This window comes from Neodiprion fabricii, chromosome 5 (genome assembly GCF_021155785.1).
Source record: "Neodiprion fabricii isolate iyNeoFabr1 chromosome 5, iyNeoFabr1.1, whole genome shotgun sequence".
NCBI classification, from domain to species: domain Eukaryota; kingdom Metazoa; phylum Arthropoda; class Insecta; order Hymenoptera; family Diprionidae; genus Neodiprion; species Neodiprion fabricii.
Window position 1 is genome coordinate 25,851,345 of NC_060243.1, and position 20,568 is coordinate 25,871,912.

The following is a 20,568-nucleotide window of genomic DNA, read 5'->3' on the forward strand; positions in this document are numbered from 1 at the left end:
TTCGTTACGAATTTCATTCGCTCCCTTTCTTTCCCGGCGTGCGTAAGGCCGGGCTTTTATCCGAAAACGTAATCTGCGACTTTTCACCGATGCGCTTGAAAGAATGATTTTGCGAAAAATGATCGTTCTACGTTAAGTGGAAGATCGCGTCCGGTTGATTTTTTTCACTTTTGTACAATTTTTCAACATTTACTTAGTATCGTGAGGAAATTGAATTTTTTTCATTGCTGGCATCGATCACAATATCAATTCACGTCGCAAAGAAGACCCGCGATTGTAAAATATCAAGTATCAGATTGATGTTTGCGAAGCGTATCCTGACGACCTTTTCGTTATTAATTCAATCTCGTAAAATATTTATAATTTGATACGAACTTTTAATTCAGGCGAACAAGATTCCGGGACGATGTATCGTTGTGTTATGGATCGTGATCTTCGGGTCGAGTATAAATGCCAGGAAAGAAGTAATAATTGAAATGCTGCAACGTGTTGAAAAAGTGATGAAACCAAATGAACGCGATCTTACACGTACCGTAGAACGCTCATCTTTTCACAGAATCTTTCTTTTAACTTGAACAAAATTTTTTAGGGGATGCCACGGTGGAAAATGGTGAATTATTTTTTTCCGAATCACCTTACAGCTTCGCGTGATATATTTACAGTTGAAGTTGTTCGTGCAGTCCATGATGAGTCGACGAAAATCCAATGAGGTCATTGGTGTACCTATACGTATATGTATAGCGGTATTTATTAACATTCGTGATGAAATGTCTGATGCAATGATTACGCATGAACAAAAAAAAAAAAAAAAAGGTCATACAATGGTATAAAAATCTCGTCAATTCGTCGTCGGTACATTTTTACATTATACATACATACATATATGTATACATATATTTGCAAAGGATGAAATTCACCGACATTTGTCACAGCGTTTCTACAACACCGGGACAATTGTGCAAATCTTCTTCATCGATAGATCGCAAGCGTAAGAAGAAAATATTTAAAACAATAATTTTCAAACGACATTAAATCTCGATTCGAAACAAAACAGAGAAATATAATTTGATTTACAATAAATTAATACAGAGTATCTGAATTTACGATCGGGCAAACGTAAGCGACACAATTATTTTTTTTCTTCGCCCATACGCGTCGTGATTCGTAAAATTTTTTTAATCACCCCAAAGCGCATGCCGCAATGACGCGCAATGAGTCGTAATTGTTTGTAATTTTTCGCATAAGAATACTCCGGCAGGTTTCACCTTTTCGCTCCGACACCAGTTGGTATTTAGATCCTGACGACTGATGGTATCCTTAAAAAAATTTTACGCGGTTAAGTCACGCGTGTTCAAGTACGGATACAACATGTGTGTATACATGTACGCATGTAATACGCACGCTGCATGATGAGAGCATGAGATGCAAACGAGGAAAAAGAGAAGCCTGTCTAAGCTGACGCAACGAACCAACTCTCGTGTATGCATGACAAATCATCGCGTTGCGTGTACCTTGTACTTGAATAAAGGAAGAAATAAAAAGAAATTACAAAAACAAAAAATAAACAAATAAAAATAAAAAATTTAAAAAAAAAAAAAAAGAAACCATGCCAGTCTCCGAGGATTTTTGTCAAGTGTGCTAGAAGCTTTAGGCGATTTGGAATGATAATGCGCGCGTGTGTGTATTTTTTTTTTTTTTTTTTTATTCATTTCTTTTTTTCTCTCGTAAGAAAGTTTTTCATGCTTCTGTGCCGTTCGACACCGAAACGTCGACAGAATATAATGGCTACTTGTCTACGGATTATTCGATTCTTTTTTTTTTTCTCATATCTCAGACTCGCGATTTACATTTCGCCCGATCGAATCCCGCAGAAACAAAGAATCTCAATATCACCAGGGTAACGAAGTATGTGAAAATAAGAAAGCTCGCAGCACGTGTCCCATAGTTTGAAATCCACTAAAAGCTTTGCATTTCAACGCTAAGCGCGTGCAGCCTTTGATTATGGCATACAAGTGATGATAAATTATTGGGAATGTGAGACGCCGGTGAGTCACCGTCGCTTCTTTGCTAACCTGCTGCACATATGTGCACGATGCGTGAGTGCCGCGTAACGTACACGCGTACGTGAAAATATATCATACGGAGGGTGTTGGGACGAAGAGAGAAAGAGAGAGCGAGAGAGTGTGTAACGCACATTGTGTGTATACCCGGTAACAATCTGGGCCACCCCTCAATCAGTCGGTCGCATCGCGAACAACCGCGGTTTGACAAATTGACGATAATTCGCGATCGTTTGACATCGGTTGACATCAAAATCAATCCGGCTACGTAATAAAGTGATCGCCGACAATCAGCATCGTTGTGCCAATGAGCGTCGAAATGTTCCTACAACACGCCACCGATGCGCATCGGTGTATTATGGAAAAGCACCTACATAGGGATATACTGTATACGTATATACACTGTCGGAAAATTCACGGCGTCGATAAAAGTCCGCAACGATTAATGTCGAATTAAGCATCATCGGTGTAAATCGTTCGATTCTTGACACCTTGACACTTGGTATTAAAATGAATAAGAAAAAAAAACGGTGCGGACATCTATCACTGAGAGAAATCTTTAGTTCCGGTTACCGCTCGGTCCTTGACTATTTTCATTTTTTACCGCGATCGAAAAATATAGTTCTTGGTAGGAAGTGAAAATTAGTTTTCTAGCTGTTATCGGAAAGTCTGGTATCCGTTACTATTCTTTGTCATTACGAGCACTGTTGCTATATTTTCTTGCAACTGTTGCGAAAATTTAATACTCGCGTAACGATAAATTGACGTTAAAGCCTTGTTTAACTAAAAAAGTTGAGTAAATCGAACAAACTGATTTTGCGTTGCAATTACCAAAAAGGATCAACGATAGCGCAAAATGGTTAGGCGTACCTCGTTTTTCGTAATTCCAACAATTTTCAAACAGTTTTTTTAACGATACTCGTTTCACTGAATTTTTCTAGTTACTGTGACAAAAGAGATTTTTCTGTATTTAACACCGTATTTCTCTACAGTGTATGCTGAAACTCTTCTGATTGATAATTCGCATTCTTCCGCATGTTTGGTGCTCTCTTGATTTTGGATCCGATAGATATTGCATTAATAAAACAGTATGTTGCGTAACCAGGATGGATAGTAGGCCATTTCGAAACCAGTGTGATCGTCACCGGAACCGACGTTCAATATAAAACGTCAAACTTTATAGCGAAGAATGTGTTTAAATCAGAGGTTAGAAGGCATTGTACGTAAAAACTTGTGAATTTAATCGAATTAATTTTGGCATAAATATATATATATATACCTATTTTATTATATCTGGTTCAGACATTAGAACATTATAAAGTATACGAAACATATAATTAATAATAACGTGTATCTAGTAATCCGTATTTGAAAATCAAACAATCTATAATGAGCATTCAGGGAGGGAAATCGTTTCCTTTTTGCTTTTGTGGTTTGATATTTGCTTTTTATGGGAGAAGGTTGACTCCTGCGAGAAAAACGAACCTTCTATCGAAGTGTGGTGAAAAGAATGTTTCGATTTATTCGTTCGCGACTCTCTGCCGCAAACGGAATCGTTACAATACTCCTCGAAACTCGGTACTCCGAATATCCCCGAGGGATTTTTCGGACCCGAGGTAGGAATGGTGCAATTATACCGAAACTGTAGAAAACCGTCCATAAATTAGTAACCCCAAGTGGGTATAAAACGCGGTGTACAAATTGAAATCGACCGTTTCAACAGTCTTCGAGTATCCCCTTATCCTCAGTCTCGTCCATTGTGCGAAGAAGAAGCCGAGTAGAAATTTATCGCATCGTGATTACGATCGTCGTCATTGTTGGCCCGACACCGGTGTAGTAAAACTGAAAAATTATTGATCCGTAAGTACGAAAGGAGCGTAAAAAAAATTCTCAACCGAACCGATCGAGAAACTTACCCAAGTAGTATCAAGACCAGTTTTCTGAGACACGGAGCAAGTACAACAGCGCCGTTTCACTTTTCCCATGGGCACTTTTAGCCAAGGGTCATTCTTCGGCATGAAAATCCCGGTTATTTGCCCACTTCGGTTGGATTTGTTTGTATAATAAGCGTTGCGGCAGCGGCTCTACTCCTCGGTCGGTGGCGTACGTATAAAGATCGGATTTAGGGGTCGGGGACAAAAAGTTAAAAGGGTGGCCGGTTCTGGAATCGGGCCGTTATGCAAGATGACCACCGAGCCTCGGACCTCGCTTGGGATACCTTGAGCTTAGGTATAAGACACCGCACAATACGGTGAATGGAGGAAGGAACCGGGAACCGGGAACCGGGAACCGGGAACTGGGCCCGTCTGCCACACGGCTCGTTGCGCCGGGTCATTAATCAAAATATTTCGACTTGTCATTAAGGCGACCCTCTATACTTACAGTCACCCCTGTACTACCTCGTACCGACTCAAGCCATAACTCCGTCGAATCGACGCGTTTTATTCGAGATTTATTGGCCTCGGAACCTCGCGGCTTGACCGTGTGAAAAACTTTGGCTACTTTAGGTACCAATGGTTACTTGTGTTGGCGTATTTCGCCACTGTTTATTCTCAACCGCTTCAACGGTCAAAGCAGTGCAATTTTTTCAGCAGTATAGATAAGGTCGTGATTCTTCACCGTCCTGCACCTTTTACGGAGTTTGGTAGCTTCCTCGTTTCGGAAAAGTACAGACTCGAGCATTCGCGAGATTTCAAGAAAACATTCAAAGTTCAAGTGGTCAAAAGTCCTGAACATACTTTGACGTATCCACGAAGTAGAACCATTCCAAATCCACTTTCGTGTCTGGTCTCAGAAACCGAACTGCTCTCACAATGGAGCCGCAAGGTATAACGAGCAATCGAGACGTTGATAAGTCGAGTCCAGGTTTGAGGTCGTAATAAAAATGGTTCGGTTTCCGCCGAGCCAACGGCACTAAATCAGACGTGTATTATACAGCCGAAGCAAGCTGCCGGAATGAATCTGGAAGCCGTGAACAGCCCGAGAACTAGAACAGAGCTTTCGATCTCGGAGGGCGGACTCCAGCGGGTCCGGTCGGGTCCGGCAAAGGTTCCGAATAAGGTTTCCATAACGGCGGTACAAGGTCCGGTTGACTCCTGCAGTGCGATATGCGATCCGGCGCGAGTTTGCCAGTTGCTGAGGGCACCTAGAGCGGCGGACATTAATCTACCGATTACAGAATCCTGGGACCTCCTCTTCGACGTACTCTGATCCCAACACGACTTCACCGCTATCCGTGCAGATACGAACGAGCAGCAGCCGGCTACACCCGAAACCCTTCGTCGGACATTTACACCGACAATGATCAGCTGAAAAGCAATTTACCCGAACCAATAGTCCTCCACTTTTAACCGAGTACAATCACGCCAAGCTCTTTACGAACCGTTTTGATTTAGATCGGATCCTATCTCTTCCAATTGCGTAGGTACTGGTAGACTTTTGTATCTTGATATCCGTCTCTCGGTTTAGGTCAAAAAAATTACTCCGCGCGTATCGGATCAAGGTTTTCAAGATCCTTTCGCCGATGTTTCGCATTTCGTCATTGGTATCCACGTACGTTGCTTTCGAAACTAGGAATACCTACTTCTAGAAATCAAAGAGATGTCGTTACGCGTTATACCTACTGCATCGGTATTGCTAGCCAAATACTTCCAATTAAGTATCTTGACGAATCGTCTGAGCGTCGATGATTAATCGACCTTACGGAAGACTGAAAATTGTAACACCTCCTACGTAGATCCTTAAAAGTTTTCTCTTCTCGTTGACGGTGAAAAATTAACGCCAGCAACCCCGATTTGTTCTCTAGTTTATAGCACATCGTGAAATAATACCAACGTCGCGCCTCTGTAGCCTCGCCACGAATCACGGATTTGATCATTTCAGACCACCGAGGCTCTCCGATGTTAGTCGAGACGTCTCGATGTACTATAATTATCACTAACCGAGCTCCATATACAACGTCCTCTTTTTATTACGAGCCTACGATCCGGGTTTTTAGATGAAGTATGAGGATAGCCAGTTGATACTCCTTGCAAGGGTACCGCCCAACCCGTCCGGCGTCCCGTCCCGGGGTCCTCGAGAGCTGTCCTGGCGGTCCTGCGAAGAGCTCGCTGCTCTACCCCGGACCTGTTGGACGGTCTCGGAAATGATCCTGAACGCGAGCCGCATAAAGCGGTGCTTTGTTTCACACGCTGGTTCAGCCCTAACCTGTTATTACGCCTTTCTCGTAGCGACCCCCCCCCCCCAAGATTGGATTCGAAACCTGGTCCAGGTCCTGTAGCCGTGTCTCCGGCATCGCAGGAGGGATGAAAGAGGAAAACCGATATCTCGATCGAAGTAAACCGGACGTCCGACATTCATTCGTCGGCGGATGAATCCCGATCCGCGTACAAAAATGTATCGCTTTTCTCCCATGAGTTGTGCGGTAACAAATCGAGGGTACACCGTAAAGCACGTTTCCCAAAGAATTCTGTCCGCCTGTTTTTATTAGGAACCAACGGACAAAGAGGCGAACGTTGCCGAGCAGCCGGGGCAGCAGAGTTGCTTAAGAATGTCCGCTGGCTCGATCATAGTAATTACGTGGCCCAGGTAAACTAGTGCTTAAGACACGGGATATTATTTGTCCTGGATTATACATTTACACGTCCCCGGATACACCGACTCGCGGTCGTCTCGAGATAAGTATCTTATCCGTTGTACGAGCTCTCCTCGTCGTTGAAACGGAGCGGTTAGAAGGCGGTGCGATATGTCTGGTAGAAGAAAAAAAAGTAGAATAAAAAAAAAAAATATATGTACCGCTCGCGACATTGCCGATGGAGTAAGGCAATTGACACGCTGCACCGAAGAGGTTAAAGTTCTGCATAAATATGGCGAGACGTTTGACTGGTGAAACGAGACGGCGGAAGGGGAATCCAGAGGATGCCACACGGACACCGTGTTGGTTATACGCTACGGCGTAGGAAATTCAATTCTCGAATTGCGGTCTGAGATACTCTACGGGGCTTCTCTCGGTCTCTTATTCCCCAGCGAGTCTTATACTTACTTAGTGAGACTTACGTCTTGCCCCACTCCAAACGAAGAAGCCAGACATCCATGCCCGCAGGCTAATCGCGCTAATGAGATCATATTGTATTATTTCGTCTTTGCTAATCCTTATTAATCTCATTTCTAACTACGAGACGGCACATCGGAGAAATCCTCCTTAGACGTGCATACGTTGTTAGGTAGGTAGGTAGGTAGGAAGGTACCTTCCACTCCGTCACTTTTTCACTCAGGTACATCAGCGGTATCATCCTCCATACATTATCACGTTTGCATTGAACGTTGGCACCGAAATTAATTATTGTCAAGTCGACGGCTCGCCGCTGGCTCTGCTGCCAGGTGACTTTTCACACCGATGTCTTGTACCCGTAGCACGTATTATACATACCGGGACAATCTCTTGAAACTTGAAAATCAACAGCGCGTGCGCCAAATAATTCAATCTCATTGGTCGGCGAAATCTTCCCGCAGCGATATTTTTGTCTGCGATGCAGACGAGCCAACGTACGCAAAATGTGAACGTTTGAATTTTCAAAGAGCGTAAGCATCAAGTTCCGACCGTTCTTTAAAGAATCAACTTTCCGACCCGATAACAAATGCTTTCCAAAACCTCTCCGAGTCACGACCTCAATTATTTTGAGATTCTAACCTCGAAAATTCGTATCAACTGCATCGCCGTCAGAAACAGTTTGACAGCTGAAAACTCGGGATGGCCAGCCTGCGCGAACAACCGATAAAACTCGCGCATGCGCGGTCGATTATCAAGTATCAACAGATTGTCCCGGTATACATCTACACCTACCATAAGGCGATTCTTCGCTCGCAGCGCAGAGCAACGCCATTCGCAAACCGTGTAATGCAATGCGTGTACCCGCGTTTTAATACCACGATGTTGGTGGACGTGGGGAGTGTGCTGGATGGTGTATCCTCGCGCTCCTCAAGGAGACGTAGAATTAACGCTGCTTGCCCGAACGCATCCTCTGTGACCAATTATCTCGCTAACGAACCCCGCGCGGCTCTATATTGTTGCCCCGTAGAAACGGCCGCTAATTAATTATAACAATGTCGTTAATTTTACGCGCTCGACTCGAAACGTTACTGACCGCGTCGGCCGCTCGCTTCCCTCCCAGAGTTCCTTCCTGCTCACCTCTTCGCCCCCCACCGCCCGCTCACTTTACTCCTACACACTCCTTCTTCTTCTTCTTCTGCTTCTTCTTCTTCTTACTTCTATCCCCGTTACACAATCTTGTCTTTCTTTTGACCAGTGTTTTAACCCCCACAGAGTTCACACACTACCGGGGTATTCGAATCCCTCGTCATTTCTAACCCCAACACCTCTGCATGCTTCATCTTCCCACATGACACTGGAGCATGTTCCAAAGGATACCGCTGGTGCGAAGAATTCGTCATAGCACCCTTACTCGGGATGAAAAATCTTTGTACTTTCACCGCGAACGTCGACCTGCAAATATACGTCATAATGACGTCTGGGTTTCTTCTTCTTCTTCTTCGTCTTCTTTTTCTTACCATCGCACCAGATGCTTTTCCTGTCTTCCTGCATTTCCTATCTTTGCTACCGTAGTGACGATTGGACCGGTCGTTTTACGGTCCCTTCCTTAGACTGCTCTTACGACTTTAAGTATCACCAAAGCACCAATGTAGCATCTCGGAAGCGTGTATAGACGCGTCTTTGTGTTCGTCGGGTACGAGGAATCGATGGGCAAACGTCAGTTCTAAAAATAATGAACTTGTCCTGCGCGTGGAGTCTTCCTCTTCTACTTCTACTTCCAGCGCAACGCTTACAATACCCACCTGTATACCACCTACCACCACCACTGATACTCAGGAGAGGCGTATAAGAGGATGAGAAATATAAAATAAGAAAAAAAAATTCATTAACGTCACGTCCCGTTAGTGGTTACCTATCTACGCGGAATATAATGGAGATTCAAGCCAACCAGCCAGCCAGCCAGCCAGCCATCCAGGCAGGCTATCTTCTCTCGTTATTATAGCCACGGCAATCACTAACCAGCCGGCTTCTCCGATCGGATCGTGTTTCCGAATCAACGTTGTGCACAATATACAGCCTCTCGCGTGGTCCTTGCCGCTTGACACCATCTCCAAGTAATTCGTCTATCAGAATTCATCTCCGAGACACTCGTCGCCGAAACCAAATGCTCACCTCGATTAATCGGGATCCAGAAAGAGTTAATTACACTTCGGTGCTCGATCATGCAGCGCGAACGAAAGTCACCGTTGCAGGAATTGCAACGAGTTATATTTATCCATCTGTTATACCTACCGAGTAGTCCATGACTCGAGCGAGTATAATGCATCGAGTTGCCAAGGACATTGATCCTAATCGGCAAACTAATGGGTCGCCAAGCGCGCCCCTCGTCCTGGTACCGGCACAGTGCTGAGCAAGAAGCGAAACGGTTACAGCCATCCGGCAAGTCAGCCATAGCCACCTCGACGCAAATCAGTTTGCGACAGGCGTACCATACGCGAATATACCGTAACCGTAGCCCGTAACTACTGCATCCCGGTTTGCCATTATAATAAACATGACCTATTAAAATTAAATCAACTTCTCATTAGAATCATATAAATATACCTATACTGCCGTAATAATCGTTCTCTCTCCCCCCCCCCCCCCCCCTCTCAGCAGATTTACTCGGACTTATAATGTAGTCTTATTCGCGCCTTCCTTACACGCTACCCAATTACTTTTTTCTCCTCATATTTTACCGGTGCGTTAAAGTTATCGGCCCGTTTCTCATCGCAAACAAATTGGCCGATGCAGGAAAGAATGATTAATACTCTCTCGTAGATTTTCAACTTTAGAAAACGAATCTCAACCGCTTAACGGCTTACCAAGAGAAACACGTACCGAAGTGATAATCCGCGTCCTTTGTTCATACGTTAAATACAGTGAATTCTCGCCAAATCGTATGACTAATCGGATGTGGAACGTTTATGACGCGGAGTTACCGCGATTGCTTGATAACTTGAGCTCCTACTTATCGTCCACACCGATGTTCGATGCAACAAACGATCTATCGGTAATTTTCAACTTCCGCCAGTTGAATTCCATCATCGAGACAAAATGACCCCACACTTCTCTCACCGTTCGCAATGAATTCTGAAACGATGAACTTGCGTTCGAAATAGGCATCCTCCGACAGTTAGGTCGATATTTGCGGTCTGCGCATCGATTTCTCAATAATGAGCAACAAACGACGCGTTAAAACTTCAACGACGGGCCAATAATACGTACGAACACTCGTGGAAGGTCCGTAATGCCGATCGAGTGCGAACGATGTAACAGTATCCGAACTGCACTTACTGCTCGGAATCAGTGACGTTGCACCCACATGGAGAATGGGTTGCAAAACGACTGACCGACCGCACGGCGCGTCGCTTAATGCCCGTGTAACGATGTAATTTGTAGTTATGGCTACTTCTTTCCGTCGGTGCGCGACGTTTTCAATCGAAATCCTCCCAACCCTTCGAGGCGGAGGAAGCAGGGCAAAATTCCCCGGGACGCATGCGCCAGCGGCAATAAGTCCAGGACCATATAGACGTGCTCGACGACTCCCCGGGACAGAAACAGGACATGCGCATGCTAGACACCCGCTACATTCGTCTTCTTCGGTGTCTTTCCCAGTTCTTCTTCATCATCTTGTTCACCGAAAACGCCAACGGTTCGCAGTAAAATCGGCTTCGTATTTCACGCTCCTTTTTCAATTAGTAATTGCGTACTGCAATTTAATTACGAATTACTTCAAGTTTGGTACAGGTTTCGACACTGTTCAATAGTGAGTCGATGGTATTCGCTGTCTTCGTTAGTTTTCACATTCGCCGTTTTGTACGAGCTGTATACTTCGTCAGCGGACAGTGATCGTAAACTGTAGAAATACTGCGGTAGTTTTCCAGTGAGATTTGTCGGGCGATGATACGCGAGTGAAAAATTTACGGCTGTGGCTAGATCGAATTACACCAACGAGTGACAAACTTCGTACAAATCCACTGTATACGTTTTTAAAACGCCTATGTATATAAAATCTGGCGATTTATACTGACGGATTAAAATTTACGTCGAACTGTAACAAAAAATGAAAGAACACCTTGTTCTTAACGTTGAATTTCTTGATTCAAAACGCTGATTTACGTATGTGCCAGGCAATTTTTGTTCTTCATCCAAGTCTCGTGTCAGGGTTAAAAAAATACACAATGAGTAAGATTCGAATTTAATGGCAAATCCGAAGATCATATGTTATCGTTGCGTCAGGATAGTTTGAATTAAATTGCCGATAGGCACGTACTATCTTTATATTTGGAAATGAAAAATTTACGTTCACGTTCCAGACCTGATATATTTTGGCTCAAGAGAATTCTAAAACTAACAAAACCTGCAGAAATATGAGAAAAAATACCAATCTTCTGGTTCGTAAATTATCATCTTCAATTTTAATGGTATCATCTTCTACTCTGATTCCTGATCATAGTTATATTGTTTCGAGTACGAAAGGCGTCAAAGTTTAACAGAGGTCATCTTCATAAAAATAAAAAATAAAAATAAAAAAAATATGCAACCTCATGACGTAGGTAACGTTGAAATATTATTAAAAATGAGAAAACCAAACACCAGCAATGAAACTCGACCTGCTGGACTTGTAAAAATAGCTAATTTCTTTCGATCGTTGAGATAAAAAAAAAGTGTCAAACAATAATACCGCTTAGAAAGAAAAAAAAAAATAAAGTAAAAAACCCAGCTATTCACAATCGAATGTCCGATAAGTCTGTTCAGCGCAATATCCGAGATCGTCGTTCTTTCCTCCACGCGGTATGTGAAGAAAGAAAAAACAGAAAAGAAAAACAAAGCGATCCTTTTTTGGCTGAAAAATCACAAGTGTGAAAATCAGGTGTCAGCCTGAGGGCAACTTTAGGATCGCCTGTCGAGGGTGCGGACGTAGGTTCACCGGGCATACCGTAATACACGTATATATATATATATATATATATATATATATGTATATCACAGGTATACCATATTATACCCATGTAACTTGCGCTCAGGTTAAACCGTGGCCGTTGATCGAGCCGGTCTCACGTGTGGTTTTACGACGTGAAGTGAAGTTATTAGTTATTGCCCGAAGGTTCGCCGTTTGTTAAATTGAATCGCGTCTTGGGGTGTGTGGGTTGTGTTTTTCAGTTGCGTGCGCGCGTGTGCGTTCTGAGATATATCGTGGGTGTGGAACACACGAGTAGTCGACACCCCGCGTTTATAAAGCTAACCCGTAGGCTCGCATCGGATGACCCGATTTCTTGGCGTATGTTGCCAGTGACGGCAATTCATTAACCAGAGACTGCGTCCGATCGGTGGCGTTCGAAGGCGCTGTTGCACCTGTGCAAGCCATTATGCGACGTGAAGCGACGATGCGTCTCGACGTTTGCCTCCCAAGTCTTAATTATCCTATATAGCAATACCGCTGGATTATTCTCACCGCTGTGCAGCAATCGGAAGCGGTCCGAGATGCAGGCATGCATTATGCATGGGTTTACATCGCGGCACGCGTGTCGCCCAGCTTTTCATTCCGCGCGTTTTAAAGACGCGAAGTCGAATTGATCGGATCGATCTTTCATGCGGGGTGATTGATTGGGTCGAAGGAAGCGAACGCGGAACGGTAATTTGTATAAAAATTAGTTCCCTGCGATTAATCGACTTTTTTTCGATCGATCGTTTTTCCAATTAACCGATTATTCGATCGTGTCGATTACTGTACCGATTGGCAACTTCTTTTGATCGATTGATTGAAAAAAGGATCTGTCGATACTGCCGATTTATCCCACAGCACTGGTATTTGTACCTTTTTAGCAAGCTTTTTTACCCCCCGGAGAAGCAACAAATTATCAATCACCGATTAAACTTGATCCATGAAGATCGACTCGATATTCGCAAATCAGATTTGTCAACGAGTGGTGTTTAGACAATTTTTCCTCAATCGTCATGGACAAAGAAATTGGGTGGCGGAAAATTGACTCGTATGGTATGAAATTTCGAGTGAATTCAAATCGGAAAGAGTGTGGTTAAGAATTTGGAAAAACGTTATTACGATCGTCGTTGCATTTCCAAGATCACTACAAGCGGTATCTCTCGCCTGTTTCTACGAGCGTTAAAGTCACCCACGATGTGTATTCATCCTCGTTATCAAGACAAGAGTAAAGCTACTTTTATCATTGAACTGTCTGAGGTTTTGGAGAAAAGAAAAAAACAAGTTCAAACGATTCTTTATAATAGTTTGCATGTAATTACCCTGATTAACATTTTACTAATCGTTTTTGATCGGTGGCGGAATTTTTTGGAAAATTGTTATACAAACCGATTATAAAACGAATTTTGGTTAACATTGGACTGAATTTTTTTAATAAAATAGAATCTCATAAACACCAGATTACAAAGAGACGAAAAAGAAATTGACGTTTGATTGTACAAGTTACAACAAAGAGTTCAACATCGGAAACTAGTTTCAAACATTGAACAAAAAGTTATCGTTGTGCATTTTTAAAAATAAATATTGACGTCGCCAAGATGATGAAAAAAAAAATGTTACAACGACGTTGTAAAAATAATCTTCTAAATAAAATCAGCCATCGTGAAATGGAATCCAACGAATCTATTAGATTTCTAACAATTTTAAAACGATTAGCAACAAAGCATAGATAACTTTATCAAACCAATCCTCGTAGCTCGGAAACACAATAATTTGATAAATACTCGATGTACGACTATGTCGCAATAAAATCGGCGTAAATTATCAATTTTCGAGCAAGGAACTTCTTCAAGCGCAGGATCGATACACGAAAAGAATTACGAATTGTTATCCTGGCAATAACTCTGAATGCAGCAGTTGCAGTCTTAGTAATATCAGTAAATAAAAATACACAACAACCGCGGCATAGTAATAGTAAATTACATTACAAGTGCGGAAAGCGTACGATTTCCGACGAGTCTGAAGTTTGAATCACGAAGAAACAGGCGAGCGCTTCCATCACTACACGAGTGATAGGATACATCAGATATATTTTCCAACTCCTGTGAAGAAAAGTTTCATTTGAGCAGCAATCGCACGTAATATAACATTAATTCAAAAGAATTACATCAACGGCAATCAATAGGTTAAGAGATACAAGCTCGGGTTTATGAAACCTAACCTAACGTAAAATTAAGTTACCGCGAATTGCGCACGCGCTAATAAAGTAGATACCAGTTAAAACGTGGAATTTAATCCAAGCGCATGCGCCGGCCTCGTTTTACCGCACCGTTCGGAAATCGTCAACTTTACACACGCTACACGGTGATTGTAAAATCCAGCTATCCAATCACATCTTGGAAAAAATAAAATTCCCATCGAGTTCACGGTCCATCAGCTGTGCTGGTACAACATAATCCTGTAGTAGCAGAGAAGCGGATTGTGCAAGATGCAGTAAAATTTGCGTAATAACGTAGAATCATTGTTCACGTATAAGCGTTGGATACTCTGCTGTACTACCGCGTAGAATAGAAGAAATTTATACACCTGCGTTACAGGCTGTACTTTTATACGCGTCGGGACTTCGCTCGCCTCCGTTCGCTTCGTTCGCTTCGCTGTGATAGCGTTGCAGCGAGTCACTCGAAGCATAGACGCAAGTGAAATGCTGAATCTTTGTATCGCGGAGCTCGGGTTGAGCCCAGGAACGATTATACCCGTGCCTATAATCCACCTACCTGTGTATACGTATGCGTGTATAACTTGCAGCTTGCAACCGGAGATTGAATTGAACGATAATTTATGCCGCGTGCGGTTATGGTGGGCACGGACTTCACAGGCGCGATCTGTGTAATCGTAGATCATAGATGAAGAACGCCCGTCTCTATGTTGCCGGCTGAATTTCGGTAATTTCAACGTTTCTTTTCCCGTTGCCGAACAGAATATATAGGCTTGAAAAATTAACGTTTATTCTTGTAACACTTGCTCGACGATTGTTGTACAATGTATCGAAAGACTAACAGATCCAAGATAAATATTTCTGTTTATGTAACGACGACAGATTTTGCCAATCGTTTTCTTATTTGAACGGTCTATGATACGAAAAATCGAACAGGGCCGAATTTTAAGGATGTTGCCTTTAATTGAAGAAAAAATACTGTATACCTCGAACGAATGAAATTTTACTTGAAAATCTTTCGCAATATTGCCATCTCGATAAAAGAAAAAAAAAAAAGAAGAAAAAACGAAATAAGTTTCTTGTACATGATTACGACTATCAGATTATAAAACATCTGAAAAACGAAATGAACGTAATTCGTCGGACATGGTATAGACTTAACACCGAAAATAATTGCCCACTAAAATTACTGTAATAAATCGACAAAGGTCATCAGATTTCCAAAACTTAAATTTTACGCATACTCCGAAGTATTCCGACCACCCGATACATACACTCTCTCAATTCAATAAAAGGCGGGGTTCTCAAAGTTTAACGATCATTGAAATTCCGGCGACACTGTTTATACCGAATCGAGAATCCGACACAAGTATGGGTCCATAAAAATTGGCATAATGGTTAAAAATAATACAAAAAATATAATCCTCGTAAGTAATATCGACGTATTAAAAAGCTGTTAATACCGCGATGCAAATTTATTTATTGTTTTTTTTTTTTCAACAATATCCACATCATGTTCGTATACAAGTCAGTTTTTTGCGCGGTTTCCCCCGATTCCCCGCCGATTAGATACAAACCCCCCCCACCACCACCCAAAGCATGTCTGCACGTACGCATATATATATATCCATATATATATATATATACCGTCGGTTACACCGCAGACGGCGGCGGTCTTTTACCCGATTTCTTCATTCCCCGTGCAAGAAACTTTTTATTTACGGCCCTCTCCGTATGCCCGCTGCAAGAGAGAGAGAGAGAGAGAGAGAGAAACGGTGCTCGCGTACGATGAGGACGCCTTACTCGTACGCCGGTGTGAATCACGTCCGGAATGCGCAGCGAGAGACATCTGACACGGGGGGATCGCGTTCTCCGCGCGTTAAAACCGGACGTAAATCACAACACCTTCACGGTTATTGTTTTATACCGATTTTTAACTTAAATTTTATCACCCCCCCCCCCCCCCGCCGTCGAAACGTTCCGTGTCGTATCGTGTTCTTCGTTGCAACGATTAGAAGAATCTTAGATTGTCTTTTAAACTGACGGTTATATATTGTACCTATCTGCACGAAAACTTACCGCGTGATAAAAGAAAGAGAAAAAAAAAATAAAGTACCGAACACGATCACAGGCGTGGTTGCGGTTAATTTTAACGACGTTCAGTCGAGCGGTAACTGAAACTGATGACGAATTTTTCGGTTTCAGGATGTAAGAGCTTTTTCAAGAGGAGCGTCAGGAGAAACTTGACATACTCCTGTCGGGGGGCACGCAACTGTCCCATAGACCAACACCACCGTAACCAGTGCCAGTTCTGTCGTCTCAAGAAGTGCCTGAAGATGGGCATGCGGCGGGAAGGTATGCATTGTACTGACCTTTCTTCACACTTATTAATTATACTAACTTTAATTATATACCGCAATTGATTTTCCTCTACACGCGTTCCGGACCCCGATTTCAGGCAGGCTCAAAGTATAACAAAATCATCACGCGAGAGGAATTTATATTTGGCTAAACAGAGGCATGCCGTTACATGGTGTGAAAAAAAAAATAAATAAATAAATAAAATAAAACAAACGCACACAAATAAGAGGTAAAAAGAAATAAAGAATGAGGTAATGTAATACAGTCGCGGTTCTAAAATGCTAGCCGCAAACCGCGTGGGAATTTTTAACTGCAAACAGCTCCATTCATCGCTAAAATATTCGCTTCGTGATGGACGCATTGTGACAAAAGGAAAAAAAAAGAAAGAAAGAAAGAGAATGCGGCCTAGAATCCACTGCGATACGAAAAGATCGCGAAATGCTCCGACTCAAATAACAATTACGTGTCCCAAATTTGGAAAGCAGTAGTTTTGATGCTCGAAAAAATTGCCTTTTTTTTTACTTTTAATTTCTCTTTTCTTTTTTTTTTGGGAGGGGGGGGGGGGGAGGAGAAAAGATGCTATTGGATAGAAAAAAAAAAATTACCTTCAATGCGTATCTGAGAAAATGATCCGTTGTGAAATTTAAAAACGATTAATTTCGGGAATACGTCAGAAAACATTCATTAATGTAAAATCATTTATATTTATGTCGAAAAAAATAACACAGATAGCGGATACATTATGTATTAAACACCAAAGTCGGATGTGCGGTGGAGTATATTTGACCGCTTCGAAACAGCAGCGGTTGAAACGTAGCATGGGAAGGAAGGTAAAAAAAAAAATCAGAATCAGAGCCAAGAACAAAAGGCCCGCGGCACCTACGGCGCATATCACCGAAGTTACGATACATTACGGGCCGTATTTGAGAATCAGCGGACGAAATTAGCGCGTTGCCCGTATCACGCCCGTACGCGTGTACCTGTCGCGCAGCTTGCACCGCGCAGCGTCAGCCACGGATCACGTAGATGAGATAGAGAGGCGCGCGCGCGCACGCGCACTGACATACCTGCACGCCGCGCCATGCCATGCGATGAATAGCGTATCTCTTCTCTTCTGCCGCTGCGGAACGGCACCGAGTATATAAACATTTAATTGGGAGGTAGGAAGAGGAAGAAGGCGATATGGCGGTGGCGGCGAAGGCGGAGAGTGTTCAGTGTGTGGAAAGGTGCAGGAAAAGTTCTCACGCCATCCTCGTATATACATACCTCTCGGAGGAACTACTCCGCCACGCATGCCCTCCAGAGCCTCCGTTGCACGCGGGGTTCGCCTTATTCCTCGCTCGATTCTTCACGGTTCGATAAGATCTGACCTTGTTACATTAAGCCGCGCTAGAGGGCCCGCTGTTACCGATTCTCGTTGCCGCTCTCCTCGGGTTAACCGCAAGATGATTATAAGGCGCATCCTGCTGCAGCGACATCGCCACAACGCATCCCTTGTAGAAAATAACGGAATTAAATGTCCCGACCCGCCATTTCCTGCAATCGTAACCCCTGGCGCTTGGTTTCCAAATCGGGACGGAAACGGCCGCGTCTTGTGATCCTGCGGTTTTCATGCCGGCTGTCATGCGATTTTTTTATTTTCCAAGTCAGGTCGGGAAGCTCATCGATAGAAATCTCCAACGGGTTTACTTGCAATCGTTTGTTTATAATTTTTTTTTTTTGTATTCCTTTACTACCTATCTCTCTCTGGGTGGAGGTGAGAAACTAGAATGGCCAATTGATATGGAGTAACCAAAATATCGAACTTTCAAGAACGCTAAAATGTAACACTTGGAAATATCGAAATGCAAAAGGTCTATGTATGGAAACTTGGAAGATGTAGAAAGTCAAAGTGCAAAAAGACAAAATATATTATAAAAAAGTAAAAACATAAAAGGACAAATTCTAAAATCTGTATTTTGACGTTTCTACATTTTGTTGTTCTATATTCTAACCTTCCCATTTTTTTACATCACGATACTTTGACTTTCCACGCTTGTAACTTGTGTAAGTTAAATTTTCGCTTCTTTAAAAATTCAATCTTGTGGCGTTTCTATTTTGTTTGATCGTTCTATATTTTTACCCCCAATCCTCTCTCCCTCTCTCTCTCTCTCTCTCTGCCTCTCTATCTCTATCGCGATGTCGGTAATAGACAGGAAAAACCAGTTTTATCGTCAAATTCGAGTACCTGCCTTACGTGCGTAACTAAATTATTCAGATACTTTTAACGAGAGTGAAAGTGAACCCGAAACCGAGACGTTTTGTTTAAATTTTATTTATTTTTTATGTAACATCCAATCCGTAACCGCAACGCTTGTCTTAAATGCTTGTATAATACAACAGATTTGATTCAACTCTCGGAAAATTCGAAGAGAAATATAATTTGAAACCGTCAAATCAGCTGTAACCGAAACCTTTAGATTATCATCGAAATTCCGGTGAAACGAATGATCGATGAATCATTTTTTACACTAAAGAAATCGAACTCAATATATCACGTTAAGGTTAAAAATGGAGATGGTGGAGTTTCAAAAAATTTTGATCTTCCACGGGATCACTTTATTTTACAGTGTTCCACTCTCCAAATGCTATAAAATCAGCATCAAACTCGTGTTTCCGATCGTTTTTCACGAATGACTGAAAAAAGTTCAGATCACTTGGACTGTGAAGTCTTACACACAGCCGAAACTTCTCAATGATCCACACTGTCCAGTTCGTTCTCCATCTATAATTGATAACACTTTTCTGAGAGGGAGGGTTAAACCTCAATACCTATTTTGTAGTTGGTAAATCAGTACCTTTCCTGGTATCATTCCAACAGTACAGTATACCAAATAACGCCCAGCTGAATGATTGTACACTGAGAAAAATTTCATTTGTTACATCACCTAGAAAAATTCAGTAAACCAGGTATCGTTAAAAAAAAACTGTTTGAATATTGTTGGAATTACGAAAAACGATGTACTTTTTTTGCTAATTGCGACGCAAAATCAGTTTGTTCGATTTCCTCAACTTTCTTAGTTAAACAAGGCTTTAACGTGAATTTATCGTTGCGCGAGCATTAAATTTTCGCAACGGTTGCAAGAAAATCTAGCAACAGCGCTCGTAATGATAAAGAATACTAACGAATACCAGACTTTCCGGCAACATCTAGAAAACTAATTTTCATTTTCTACCCAGAACTATATTTTTCTATTGTAGTAAAAAATGAAAACAGTCAAGGACCGACCGGTAACCGGAACTAAAAATTTCTCTCTCAATGTGCCCACCGATCAGGAACAGGCTTAAAATCGACCGTAGAATCGAGCGTACCAAAGTACCATCGATAAATCCACACGATTAGAATTTCGTCCAGATTTAAAGGCCTAACGGGAATGCGAATAAAATCCGATGAAAACGAAGCATAAAGAAAGAAGATACGTTAATAAGAGTTCGCATAAACCGCGGTGGTTCCCACAGACCTTGCGTCGCGTTACTCGCTCCTTGTCAAAGCAACATCCGTCCATTATATACGGAGTATTCTGGCTTTTGATAATAATTTGAAACGGTGGTGCCGATGCGGCTCCTCACCTCGGGGCACGTGAGGCCTCCGCGAACGCGAAGATCGCCGTAGGGTGGCAGATGGGGGGAGACGGTGGTCCGAGGTCACCGAGGTGCATGACCTTACCTGAGGCCCCTTCCTTCCGTGGGCCCGTAGGCCCTGACGCCCCGAGGCCACAACGCCCTGGGGGCCGGTAAGTCAGGATGCGCCGGGCGTCTTTTCTCCTCCGTATGATCCGCAACGACGAGTTTTAAGGGAAGAATAGATGGAATTGTTATTTCATACCGAGTAAGCTGAATTTTACGACCGATGAAAATA

At 42.7% G+C, this 20,568-nt stretch overlaps 1 protein-coding gene and 1 long non-coding RNA gene across 7 annotated transcripts in view; one reads left to right on the top strand and one right to left on the bottom strand.

Annotated features, from left to right (window-relative positions):
* The window catches only part of LOC124183633, a 184,667-nt gene that overhangs the window by 73,806 nt on the left and 90,293 nt on the right, over window positions 1-20,568 (bottom strand). The gene's annotated exons all lie outside the window — the stretch shown is intronic.
* The window catches only part of LOC124183632 (steroid receptor seven-up, isoforms B/C), a 97,711-nt gene that overhangs the window by 4,795 nt on the left and 72,348 nt on the right, over window positions 1-20,568 (top strand). For 2 of the 3 annotated variants that reach the window (XM_046572350.1, XM_046572351.1), the window contains exon 2: window positions 16,515-16,673. In XM_046572350.1, coding sequence (XP_046428306.1) covers window positions 16,515-16,673 — 159 coding nt within the window. The remainder of the gene's footprint in view (window positions 1-16,514; window positions 16,674-20,568) is intronic. The other variant, XM_046572352.1, reaches the window with a different exon arrangement.